The sequence below is a fragment of the Phyllostomus hastatus genome, unplaced genomic scaffold (assembly GCF_019186645.2).
Source record: "Phyllostomus hastatus isolate PE091 unplaced genomic scaffold, TTU_PhHast_1.1 phas_scaffold_182, whole genome shotgun sequence".
Classification (NCBI taxonomy): Eukaryota; Metazoa; Chordata; class Mammalia; order Chiroptera; family Phyllostomidae; genus Phyllostomus; species Phyllostomus hastatus.
The window spans coordinates 27,082,965-27,095,560 of record NW_025334013.1 but is presented as its reverse complement, the minus strand read 5'-3'; the positions used below and the strand labels follow the sequence as shown (position 1 = coordinate 27,095,560).

The following is a 12,596-nucleotide window of genomic DNA, read 5'->3' as shown; positions in this document are numbered from 1 at the left end:
TAGGAACCAAATGACACCCTCCTCCCAACACCCAAAGGTCATACTGTCTTCAGGTGGTGGAGCTACGATTAGAACTAGGGCCTCTGGACTCTCACTCTAGGGCTCTCCTCTCTGAACCACCTGGATAAGCCCAAGTTCCAGGAAGTCCCAAGGCCACTACCAGGGGAGGGGAGCCAAAGAAGGGAGGGGTGGAGTGGCAAACTCTGTGGAGAGCAAGGGTCAGAGAGGCGGTCTCCTGGCCCCGGGAGAGACTCCAGCTGCTCTGAGGAAATGGACATTCACATGCTAACTCAGTCTCCTCATCTGCACAATGGAGCTGATAATCCCTGCCCTGTCCTCAATAAGAAACTTGTGGAATGCAGAGCACTCTAAATAGTCATTTACATTTTATTGTTATCTGGGAAAGGTACAACATCAGGACTCAGATCTCCAGGGACAGAATTATTATCCAGCCTTTCATTCATTTGAGATACATTTTTGAGCACCTACTATGTATCAGGTTTTGTGCCAGGCACTGTACACACATGGCCTCATTACCCACTGGGGTCGGTGCTGCTGCTGTCCCCATTTTACAGATGAAGAAACTGAAGCTCAGGAGAAATGAGTCGCAGTTTATTCCGTCATTTGTTCATTTACCTAACTTTTACACAAGCCTGCTCTGGGCCAGGCTCTGGGCCAAGTGCTGAGGTCACGAGGATGAACAAGTCCTTCAAGGAGACATGCCCATAAATTACTTTAATAACAACTCAGTACATGCTTCCACAGACAAGTGAGTGAGAACCAGAGAAGGGGCAGCTGTCTTCCTGGGGTTATGGGAACAGGCAGCTGACCTTTTGCAGGACCCTGCACTGCTAAAGTGGTCGTAATGGCAATCACAAGGCCTGGGTTCGAGTGTCGCTTCTGTCAAGGTTCTGCTGTGTATTCCCAAGGAAACTCCCTCTGCCACCGAGTCTAGGTCTCAACCTGAAAAAGTAAGAGACTAGTCTTATGATCCTGCAGCTCTGGGAGCCTAAACCTCTGGCCATCCCACCCCTACCTCTGGTCAGTTCAAGCTTGACCCCAGTCAACACCGAGACTAAGCCTAGGATATTAAGATCAAACCCCTGAAAATCGCCGGACTCGGGCCGGCAGAACAGCACCCCTAGCCTGCAGCGCAGCCGGGGGTCTGAAGGGCGGAGCTCTGACGGGGGCGGGGCTGAAACCTCCTGGAGGGCGGAGAGGTCCTCCCAAGAGCGTCTCATCCAGCCAATGAGCGCACCGGAGCGGGGCAGCCCCGCCTCTGGATATAAGTCGCGGAGGCAGGAGGAGCGGCGCGGAGGTCTCAGAACCTGAGCTGGTGGGAGTGTGTTTTTCTAGTCTCCGCGAGTTTCGGCCACGGGGCGCACAGGAGCTCTTGAGTTCGGTGCGTCCTGGGCTAGGCAGGAGCACTGGTTCGGTTCGGTTTTCCTTTGTCCGGCTGGGTTGCGGGGAGGGCACGGGATCCGGATCTCTCGCTGCAGAGGGACAGCTAGCCGGGGTCGAGTGGACGCCTGTGCTGACAATCCGCCTGTCGTCCCCGCAGGCAGCCAGCCCGCCGTCATGGCCGACCACCTGATGCTCCCCGAGGGCTACCGCCTGGTACAGAGACCGCCGCCCGCCGTGCCCGCCCATGGCCCCCAGGCGCTCCGGACGCTGCAGCCGTACGTGGGCCCGGGCATGGACAGCGGGTTGCGGCAGCGGGGATCTCCACTGGGCCCGCCGCCTCCTCCACTCGGGGCCCTGGCGTGCGGGGCCTTCGGGCCTCCGCCTGCCTTCCAGCCCTTTGCAGCCGTGCCGCCGCCGCCGGCCGCGGGCAGCGCGCACCTGCAGCCGGTGGCAACGCTATACCAGGGCCGCGCGACCGCACCCCCCGGTGCCCCGGTAGGTTCTCCGGCCCTGCAGCCGGCCCCCGGAGCCCCGGCTCCGCCACCGCCTGTGCACGCCCTGGTAGGCATGGACGCCGAACTCATCGACGAGGAGGCGCTGACGTCGCTGGAGCTGGAGCTTGGGCTGCACCGCGTGCGCGAGCTGCCTGAGCTGTTTCTGGGCCAGAGCGAGTTCGACTGCTTTACGGACTTGGGGTCGGCGCCACCCACCGGCTCTGTGAGCTGCTGAGCGCGGCCCATCGCCTACCTGGGGTGCCCGAGAGGAGAACGGATTCTGACTGCCCGCCAGACTGAGCAGCCAACACCTGGGCCCCGCACGCACCCTCCGTGAGGGTGGAGGCAGCGGGCTAGTGGACGGAGTTAACTACGGCTGGGACACCTGGCGTCACCCCAGGCCCTGCCTCCTGCAAGATGACAGTTTGGCATCGCCTCTCTGACCCGGAGCCTCAGCGGTAAAAAGGGCACTGGACCCCCTTTCTGACACCACATTCTTGGATTCTATGTCCTCTCCTCTGGGACTCTCCTTCATGCCCCCGATCTGAGCCATTCCAGGCCTCTGCCTGATTCCCCCCTTTCCTTGTGCAACCCACTATGGTCACTGGGTCCCTGGAGCTGCCCATCCACTGGGGCCTTCACCCCCTCTGCCTGGGCCTCTCACCTTGGGGAGGAGAAGACTGTACATACAGTCCCCCAGCAGAGTGGAGCAATGCCCCATCCAGCCTCCAAAAACCAAAATAAAATTGGGTCATTTTACAGCCTTGCATTTTTATTTCCTTATCTCTCCAACCCTTGACTATATTTGGCTTCTAGAGTCCTGAGGCTGTTGGGGAACCCCCAGGTGGGATGGAGGCCACAGCCCTGGTAGTGCCCAAGGAAGGAAATTGACAGTTTCTTTCAAAATTATCTGAGTTGTGCAATTGTTATGTCATAATCTGGAAGGCAGAGGCTGCCACCGCTAGGTGGCAGGGTAACCCAAGGGCACCAACGTTGGATTTCCCAGCTCCTGGGAAGGGGAGCTTGGTGGAGCTGTCCTCACCTGTTGCTGGAAGAAGACAGCACAGATGGTGAAAAGGGAGCTGGGTGGTACCCGAGGATTCAGAAAACTCTGGCTTAGAGTTTCTTGTCCATTCACCCAGATTTCTGAGGCCATGTTCTCAGAGAGAGATGGTCCCACTCTCAGGTGGTTGTGAGGACCAAATGCAACCTGAGGCCATTAGCACAATGCCAGACACCGAGGCAGCCCTCCATAAGCGATGGTGATGACTAGTCTACAGTTGGTGTTAGCTCTATTCCAGTCCCTGTGCCAGTTGTTACGTGCCCTTTTAGAGTCACAGTTCAGGTGGGGCGGGGGGGGGGCAGTGACAATCCTGGACATCAACTCATGCTGGTACAAGGAAGAGTGTGATGAGGACCAGAAAACAGGACATCCCAGCAAGTAAACCCAAAGGAGGGGACAGTTTCAGCTGCTTGGGGATGGGGGCATTTCAGGGTTAGGGAGGTGGTGACATTTGATATGGTGAACAGAGTCTTGAGTGATGAGTTCCTTTTTAGGAGCTGGAGAAGGTGACATGCAAGTGAAGGGCCCATTCAAAGGCAAGGAGGCACACAGATCAAGGCATGTACAGAGAGGCCATGGGTGTCTAGAAGCGACAAGATCCAAATGGCTTTGCAGCAACATTGTGATGTAGGCACAGTCCCAATTCAACAGACGAGGGACACGGAGCTTGCCCAGGCCTGGCAGGATTTGGCCTCAGTCCTGATCACCAGTGTGAGCTCCTGGCCACCCTCTGCCATTGACTCTCTGGAAAGATCCCTAGGTACTCAGGGGTGTAAGAGAAAGGCTGGAAGAGAGACTCTGAGGGTGGGGCCGTGGGGCCAGAGAGGAAAGAAGGAATTCCAGAGACTCTGGAACTGAACACAGAGCCGAGACCTTGTATGCCCAGCAGTGGGGCTGCACTCAAGCTTGCTCGTTAACAGGACTCTCCTCCCTCCGGCCTGTGAATCCACCCAGAGTGCACTGTGTCGGCGCCAGCTCTGGAGCCAGAAGGACAGGCGTGGGGCGGGCAACAGGAGTGTTTGGCAAATGAATAAAGGTGTCCCCTAAGATAGTGGGACTTTCTGGGACAGGATGGGGCGGAAGGGCAGAGAGGCTTCTGGAAAGGGACTGGCCTGAACTCTGAGCTTACAAAGGTCAATGTTTATCCCAGCTTGGAACCAGGACCCCAGAACAAAGACAGAAACTGAAGGGCTGGACCGGACACTGTCCTGATTCTCTTCTTCTGGGCCTCAGTTTCTTTACCAGTAAAATGGGGCTAATATGTCTGACCCGCCATTTCACAAGGCGTTAAGCCTCACAACAAGTGAGGAGCAAATTCAGGGATAGGTTGACAAGCAAATTGTTAAACTCTGAGGTGATCTCATATGGAAGGGATTTTGCAATGAAAACCAAACACCTGCCTCTTTCTAGAGTTTAGGGGGCAGGTAGAAGAGTGAGTCCAGCTGCTGAGTGATATCCCACCCCATATCCCTCCTAGAGGGGCTGCCGACAAGTTGGACAGCAGATAGATGGAGAGCAGAGAAGGTAAGGCTGGGGCAATCTACCACCTGGATCCCTGAATCCCTGACACTATGGAGGACCCTGATCCTCCCAGCTGTACGGGATGTGGATGGAGTGTCCTTCCTGAGGTTTGTAACGGCCTCAGGGTTCAGTTGCAGAAGGAGCTCTTACTAGCTACCTGACCTCAAGCGAGCCAACCTTCTGAGTCTTGGTTCTCCTACAGCACAGGCTTACTGTGGGTTCAGTTTCAGACCACCTCAACGAAGTGAGATGTAATCTTTTTGCTTGCCTTCAATTTTTAAAAAATGCAACATCTGTGAAACGCAATAAAGCAAAGTGCAATAAAAAGGAGTATGCCTGTAATCACACCAGCTTCCTATAGATTCAATAGGTATCTCTCTCCTCTTCCCTGGGGCTACCTCCTGAAAGCAACCTGCCTCCCTTGGTTCTGTTCGTTTCACTTTCATGCCTGGGCTGGGTGTTTGGGTCTGGGAGGTACATCACAGTGTCCCGCACAAACACGGGGTGGGGAGGAGGGGAAGACCAGTGTCGTAGGAGTCAGAACAGCAAGTGCCTCCTTAAACTAGGGCTCTGGGACCCTCATTTGCTTCTCCCAGACTAGCACCTCTCCTATCAGAGGGCATAAATTATTTCTAGGGAATATCAACCTTACAGGACTGATATGATAAGACTGTAGACTATGTATTGATTTTTAGAGAGAGAGAAACATCCATTGGTTAATTCTCTTCAAGATTTATTTATTTTTAGAGAAAGGAGAGGGAGAGAAACATCAATGTGCGATAGATACATGGATCAGTTGCCTCTTGCACACCGCAAACTGGGGACCTGGCCTGCAACCCAGGCATGTGCCCTGACTGGAAATCAAACCTGCGAACTTTCGGTTCTGCTAGCACTCAATCCACTGAGCTACACCACCCAGGGCTGGTTAATTCTTGTATGTGCTCTGACCAGGGATCAAACTTGCAACCTTGGTGTATCGGGACAATGTTCTAACCAAGCAAGCTACTCAGCCAGGGCCGTGGTAGACTTCATAATAGAGAGCAGCTGCTATGACCACCACCATCACCATCATCATCATCGCCATTTCAGCTCAGTGTTCAATAGTCATTTGTTGAATAAATTAAGAATAGTCCATTCCTACTCTTTTCCCAGGCTGCTTAAATTGTTTAGCTGATTATTCAGTAATCCTCTTGAATTCCTTAATCCATTCTTGCCTAATTTTATGCTACCCTGCTGTTAGAAATGCTGGGTCAGAATTACTTCTGATTAAGGACTGAGTCAGAATTTGTTGAGTGCCTACTCTGTGCAGGCCTGATAGGACCTAATAGCACTCAGTAGGTGCTCTTTCTCTTCCAGCCTCTCTAACCACCCCCCAACCAGGTAAATTAGCATTGCTGGGTAGTTTCGTCCCCATTCCAAAAGTCAGGAAATTGGGACTCAGGTGGTGAATTATTCCTCCAAGTCACACCCCAGTAAGTGGTGGGTGAGCATGCCCATTCTGGTATAACCAAGACCCTTCACTCCTAGGCTGGGGCTGGCCAAGGATCTGAGCCCGAGTGGAGCAAGAGCAGAGTCCCAGACCTGGTGTTGCCGCTTTGTAGCCATGGATGCAGAGGAAGTCACTGAACCTCTTTAGGCCTCAGTTTTTCCCTCTGGACAATATGGAGAATAAACCCAACTTCAGAGGTATGTGTACAAGGATTCGAATGAGACCTGGTTTCCGAGAGCGCATTGCAAACAGTGCAGTGCTGTTTGGTTGGGGTAAGCTGGGGGTCAACAGCCATGCCTTTTACCCTTACACAGCTTATTTGGAGAGAGGAGAGCCACACATACTTAGAACTTGAGATCTGGGCCAGCCTGCAATGTGTGATGCAGAGACACATGTCTAGATGGCATGGCAGGTGCTGCCAAGTAGCTCGGGGTCTGGGAAGCCCCAAGCGCTGGTGGTGATAAAAGGGTAGTTAGTGTGTGTGTGTGTCAACTTAGGGAGGACATCCAGGTAGAGGCCCGAGGCCCAGAGAGTCCCCTGGCAGAAAGAGGAAATAAAGGAAGCTACTCTGAGCCTAGTCTGCTCGTCTGTCAAATGGAGATGTCACAGACTTCTTGTGAGAACAAACTCAGGTGATGTTAAGTGCCTGCCCTGTGAGCTGCTCAGCTAGGAGCTCTTGATGGGAAATATGGCCACAGGGACAAGGAGGAGCCTTGTCCCAGGCAGCCTCCAGGTGCTTCCCACCCTCCACTCCGGCCACCCCTGGTACACCATGTTCCTTACACCTCAGTGCCTGGGCCTCTGCTGTTTATTTGGCCTGAAATGCCCTCCCCAGGCCCTTTTCCCCCTGTGAAAGGCCTGTTTCATCCCATGTCAGGGGTGATGAGGAGTCTTTACCCCTAGACTGTAAGGTTTTGAGGGCAGAACCTGATTCATCATCTCCCCACCTCCACCCCACCGTGGCTTGGAGTGGGTATTAGGGGGAAGTGCCAGAGTGAGTGGCTGCTCTCTGGCCCTGAGCGGGGAGCTGAGGCTGAAAGATGACGCTGGGCTGGAGTCTGAGTTGGAGCTGGGAGCTCTGATCTGAGCTCTAGTCCCAGCTCAACCATGAACTTGTGAGCTCTCTAAACTTTGTAGCCCGGACCACATCCCTCGCCACTTGTCCCTCACACGTGCCAGGAGGCAGTGAGGCTGGACTGAGGGAGGAGGGCAGGGAACTGCAACACTTCCAGGGCACCCCGGTGGGTCAGCCCCGCGGGGCAGCGGGCTTGGTGCGCACCGGCTCCTTCAGTCCTCACAACGGCTCTGGAGTTGGGTGTCGTTTTTTTACCTCACTCTATTCTGTTGGCCTCATTCCACACAGTGGAAGCTCAGAAAGGTTAAACAACCTGCTCAACCACACAGAAGGCTCCTAGGAAAACGTCGTTCTTCTTTGCAGGATGAAGGGAGGCTGGACATCGGTAAGCATGAAGTCCAGTTATGCCCCACAGAGCGGGAGTACGGCCAGGACAGGGGGCTCCACAGAGGTCGTGAGAGGGTGGTGTCCGGAGGGACTTGCTCCTCTGCCTCTTCCTAGTGAGGAGCTACAGCAGGGAGCTCTGCCGTAACACTGGCACACCCCGTCGGCAGGACCCCCAGCCTCCTCCAGCCCAGAATATGAGTCAATCATTATTTGTTCATTTTTTAAACAAACACATTGTTTTTAGTCACAAGTAATATGTGCTTGAGGCAAAATAATTTCAAACAATCTAGAAAGTCTAAAAAAGTCAAAGACACCCCCCAAGTTTTTCCTCACACAGTACATACAATGTGTACCTCATGTATATGTAGATAATGTAGATGTATATGTCTACCTGATGTACTATACATTATAGATCATATACATCACTTTTTCACATAAATGAGATTACATGATTTTATATCATTGGATTTATTTCACTTAATATATTTTGGAAATCTTCCCACATCAGTAAATATGGCTCTACCTTAATCTTTGTAATGACTATATTGTGCATAACCTCTTACCAGTCTCTTACTGATGGAAATTCAGTTTCCTAAATTCCACTGTTACAGATAATGCTACCAGGAGCTTCCTTGTATATTTACCCTGGAACAGGTGGGGATATCTCTATAGAATGGATACCTAGAAGGGGAGTTACTGGTTTAGAAGATGTAAGCAAATAAAATTGTGATAGTCTCTCTGAACAGTGTGGCTCTGGTGCTTGAGCATGGGCCTGCAAAAGTTGCCAGTTCGGTTCCCAATCAGGGCACGTGCCTGGATTGCGGGGTGGGCCAGTTCCTTGTTGGGGTGTGTGTGAGAGGTGACCAATTGATGTTTCGCTCACACACTAATGTTTCTCTGCCTCTCTTTCTCCTTCACTACCCCTCTCTCTAAAAATAAATAAAATCTTTTAAAAATTTTTGATAGTCACTGCCAAACAGTGACTATCAACAGTGACTCTCCGAGAGGCTGATTCTTCTGCCTTCCTGCCAGTACTGTCGGCTCACGCCCTCCATTACACTGGACATTAGTTTTTTCCTTTCTAAATGAAAAAAAAAAAACAGTTACTTAATTTTGATTTCTTTGATTATCAATAAAGACATCGTCTATTTGTATTATAAGAATTACTTATTTAGCCCTGGCTGGCATAGCTCAGTGGATTGAGCCTGGGCTGTGAACCAGGCATCGCAGGTTCGATTCCAAGTCAGGGTATATGCCTAGGTTGCAGGCCATGGCCCCCAGCAACCGCACATTGATATTTCTCTCTCTCTCTCTCACTCTCCCTTCCCTCTCTAAAAAATAAATAAATAAAATTAAAAAAATAATAATTACTTGTTTATATCCTTGTCCATGTTTCTCCTGAGTTGTTTGTCTTTTTCTTATTGATTTATGAGTTCATATTATATCATGAATGATAAACTTCTGTCTTTTGTAAATGTTGCAAATATTCTCTCCCGAACTGTTACTGGTTATTTGATGTTGTTTATACTCTCTTTTGCCTTTTGGAAGTGAATAATTTTTATGTCATCAAATCTCTCCATTTCTTCCCTCCCTAGCTCCTGGGTTTAAATCAAGGGCAGGAACGGTCTGGCCTTCCTCAGAGCTAGAGACACAGGTGGAGCTGTGCTTCTCATTGGGACCTGCACTCTGAGCAACCGACTAGCCACAGGGACTGGAGGGCCAGCCCAGGTCTTGGGATCCACAGACCTGGGTTTAAATTCTGGCCTCAAACTACATATTTGACATCTGTCAAAGCCACTTTACACTCCGAGCCTTGTTTTTGTTTTGTTTTGTTCATTTTTTTTGTAAAATGCATACTCATACACGTACACCCAGGTGGTCATATTAACTGAGCTAGAGGCTGACATGCTCAGTGCAGTGCTTGGCGCACAGTAAGTGCCCAGTAGCTGAGAGTTGTTTCCAATGTTAATACACTAGGTGCCGAGAAAGCTATTAAAAGTATCCAGAAAAGGAGTCCAGAGTGGGAGGGTGGCTTCAAATCATGTCCCCTGTAAATGGCAGAACGACAGGGCTCTTCAGCTTGCAGGGGAGACCCAGAGGCGAGGTGGACCACCGCTGTTTACGGCTCCCAAGATCCAGTCACTCTTCTCCTGGTGAAAGGCTTCCCCAAAGTTACTTTGGGCAACGACCTCTCCCTCATTTAGTTTGGGTGAGTTTGCCTGTTTCCCCATGTATGATTCAAAATAAAATAACACTAAGCTATAAAATTAGTGTAAAAAATTCCAAAAATCTTCAGTTTTCCATGACTATTTTGAAATAGCAATGCTTTACTTCCTCCTCCTCCTCCTCTTCACCTCAAAGTTTTTCGGATTGTCAACTAGTGCCCTAAACACCTGAGCTGACCGCTAGTTAGGTCATCCAGTACTGACTTATGATAACTCACCTAATACTCTCAGTGACCTGACTTAATATATTATTATTGCAGGTTATACAGAGGCAAGGAAACTGAGACTCACAGAGGTAAAATGACTTGCTTACTGCCACACACTTAGTAGTTTACTGAGCTAAAATATTTAATGTACTAAGGATAGTACACACGCCATAAGATATTTAAATATTAGCTTAGCTGCTGTAACAAAGGGAACCAGAAGTTTTAGAAGTAGTTTAAAGAGAGACTTCTGGCCAAGATGGAGGTGTAGGTAGATACACTTTGCCTCCTCCCACAGCCAAAGGAAAGACAACAACAAATTTAAAAACAGAAACCATCAGAACTCACAGCGTGGGAAAATAAAGCCTCAAAGCCTCTGATGGAAAACACCTGTGCGGGTGGAGACGGCGGTGGAAGAAACTCCCAGCTTCACAGGAGAATTTTTTGGAGAGACTCATGGGGTCCTACAACATAAACAAACCCACCCACCCAGGGAATCAGCACCAAAAGGGCCCAATTTGATTGTGGGGAGCAGAAGAAGTGACTGAAAGCCAGTGAGAGCTGAGCAAGCTGCATTTTTCCCTCTCAGACCCCTCCTGCACAAAGAAGCAACTTTGGTTGCCCTGCTCTGGTGAACACCTTAGGCTCTGCCCCTTACTATGTAACAGACTAATGAGACAAAAAAAATGGCCCAAATAAAAGAACAGATCGAAGCTCCAGAAAAAACAGCTTCAGAACACTGGTAATCAGGATGCTCACAGAATTGGTTGAGTATGGTAGCAAAACAGAGGAAAAAGTGAAGGTTATAAAGTGAAATAAAGGAAAATGCAGCCCTGGCTGGCATAGCTCAGTGGATTGAGTACAGGCTGTGAACCAAAGTGTTGCAGGTTCAATTCCCAGTCAGGGCACATGCCTAGGTTGCAGGCCATGACTCCCAGCAACTGCACATTGATGTTTCTCTCTCTCTCTCCCTCCCTCCCTTCCCTCTCTAAAAATAAATAAATAAAATCTTAAAAACAAAAAAAAAGGAAAATGCACAGGGAACCAATAGTAATGAGAAGGAAACCAGGACTCAAATCAACAGTTTGGAACAGAAGGAAGAAATAAACATTCGACCAGACAGAATGAAGAAACAAGAGTTCAAAAAAATGAGAGGCTTAGGAACCTCCAGGACAACTTTAAATGTTCCAACACCTGAATCATAGGGGTGTCAGAAGGAGAAGAGGAAGAGCAAGAAATTGAAAACTTATTTGATAAACACAATGATGGAAAACTTCCCTAATCTGGCAAAGGAAATAGACTTCCAGGAAGTCTAGGAAGCTCAGAGAGTCCCAAAGAAGTTGGACCCAAGGAAGCACACACCAGGGCACATCATCATTACATTACCCAAGATTAAAGATAAGGAGAGAAAATTAAAAGCAGCAAGAGAAAAGGAGACAGTTACCTACAAAGGAGTTCCCATAAGATCTCAGCTGATTTCTCATAAGAAACCTTATAGGCAAGAAGGGGCTAGAAAGAAGTCTTTGAAGTCATGAAAGGCAAGGACCTACATCCAAGATTGCTCTATCCAGCAAAGCTTTCATTTAGAATGGAAGGGCAGACAAAGTGCTTCCCAGATAAGGTCAAGTTAAAGGAGTTTATCATCACCAAGCTCTTATTATATGAAATGTTAAGGGGACTTATCTAAGAAAAAAAAGAAAATCAAAACTATGAACAGTAAAATGACAACAAATGTACAACTGTCAACAACTGAACCTAAAAAACAAACAAACAAAAAAAACTAAGCAAATAACTAGAACAGGAACAGAATCACAGAAATGGAGATCACATGGAGGGTTATCAGCAGGGAGGGGTGAGGAATGGGGGAAAAGGTACAGGGATTAAGAATCATAAACAGTAGATAGAAAATAGACAGGGGGAGGTTAAGAATAGTATGGGAAATGTAGAAGCCAAAGAACTTATATGTACAACCCATGGACATGAACTAAGGGATGGGGAAGGGAGTGCGGGTGGGAGGGGCTTGCAGGGCAAAGGGGAATAAATGGGAGAAAATGGGACAACTGTAATAACATAATCAATAAAACATGTTTTTTAAAAAATAAAAAAATAAAAGTGGCCTAAAGAGCAAAAAAGATTTTTTCTAGTCCCACCCAGTCAGCTAGCCAAGACTGCTTCTTTCTTGTTGCTCTGCCATTCATGACCCCAACCTGCTCAAAGTCTACTTTGGCTTTTTCTTTCTGTCTTTATCTACAGACTGGAGGCTGGGTCATGGACACGTACACAACTGAGCTCTCAGGGAGAAGAGAGTGAGGAGGAGGGCACACCCAGTGCTTTCAGGCCCAAATACACACAACACACTTCCATGCAGATTCTCTTGACAAGAATTTAATCACATGACCACGCTTAGCTGCAAGGGAGGCTGGAAAATATGGTTTCCAGCTGACAACCATGTGTTCATCAGCAACTCAGTTACTATGTAAGATGGGAAGGCTGGATTTGGGTGGACAACCAGCAGTCTCTACCACAGCAAGTGGTAGTAATAATTGGCTCACTTGAGATTAGAACTCAAGTCTCCTATGCTCCTGGTACCTGCTGGCGGGGTGGGAAGGATGTCAGGGACCTGAATCCTATATGAAGAGAACTGTTGGAACTTAGAAGAGTTGGTATGAGTCAGTCATCACCGTGAGTATGTGGGTTGGGTAATTCCCTTCTTTAGTCTCAGTTTCTTTATCTGC

General features: G+C 49.3%; 1 protein-coding gene across 1 annotated transcript; it reads left to right on the top strand.

Moving 5' to 3' along the window:
- The first annotated feature begins 1,284 nt into the window (after window positions 1-1,284).
- CITED4 (Cbp/p300 interacting transactivator with Glu/Asp rich carboxy-terminal domain 4) lies at window positions 1,285-2,659 on the top strand. Its single transcript, XM_045859293.1, has 2 exons — window positions 1,285-1,402; window positions 1,562-2,659. Exon 2 carries the CDS (start codon window positions 1,579-1,581, stop codon window positions 2,131-2,133), a length of 555 nt encoding a protein of 184 aa, XP_045715249.1. The 5' UTR covers window positions 1,285-1,402; window positions 1,562-1,578; the 3' UTR covers window positions 2,134-2,659.
- Window positions 2,660-12,596: the final 9,937 nt, after the last annotated feature.

Excerpts from the sequence above, each read along its gene's own strand:
- CITED4 (XM_045859293.1), top strand. The coding sequence starts at position 1,579 with ATGGCCGACCACCTGATGCTCCCCGAGGGCTACCGCCTGGTACAGAGA.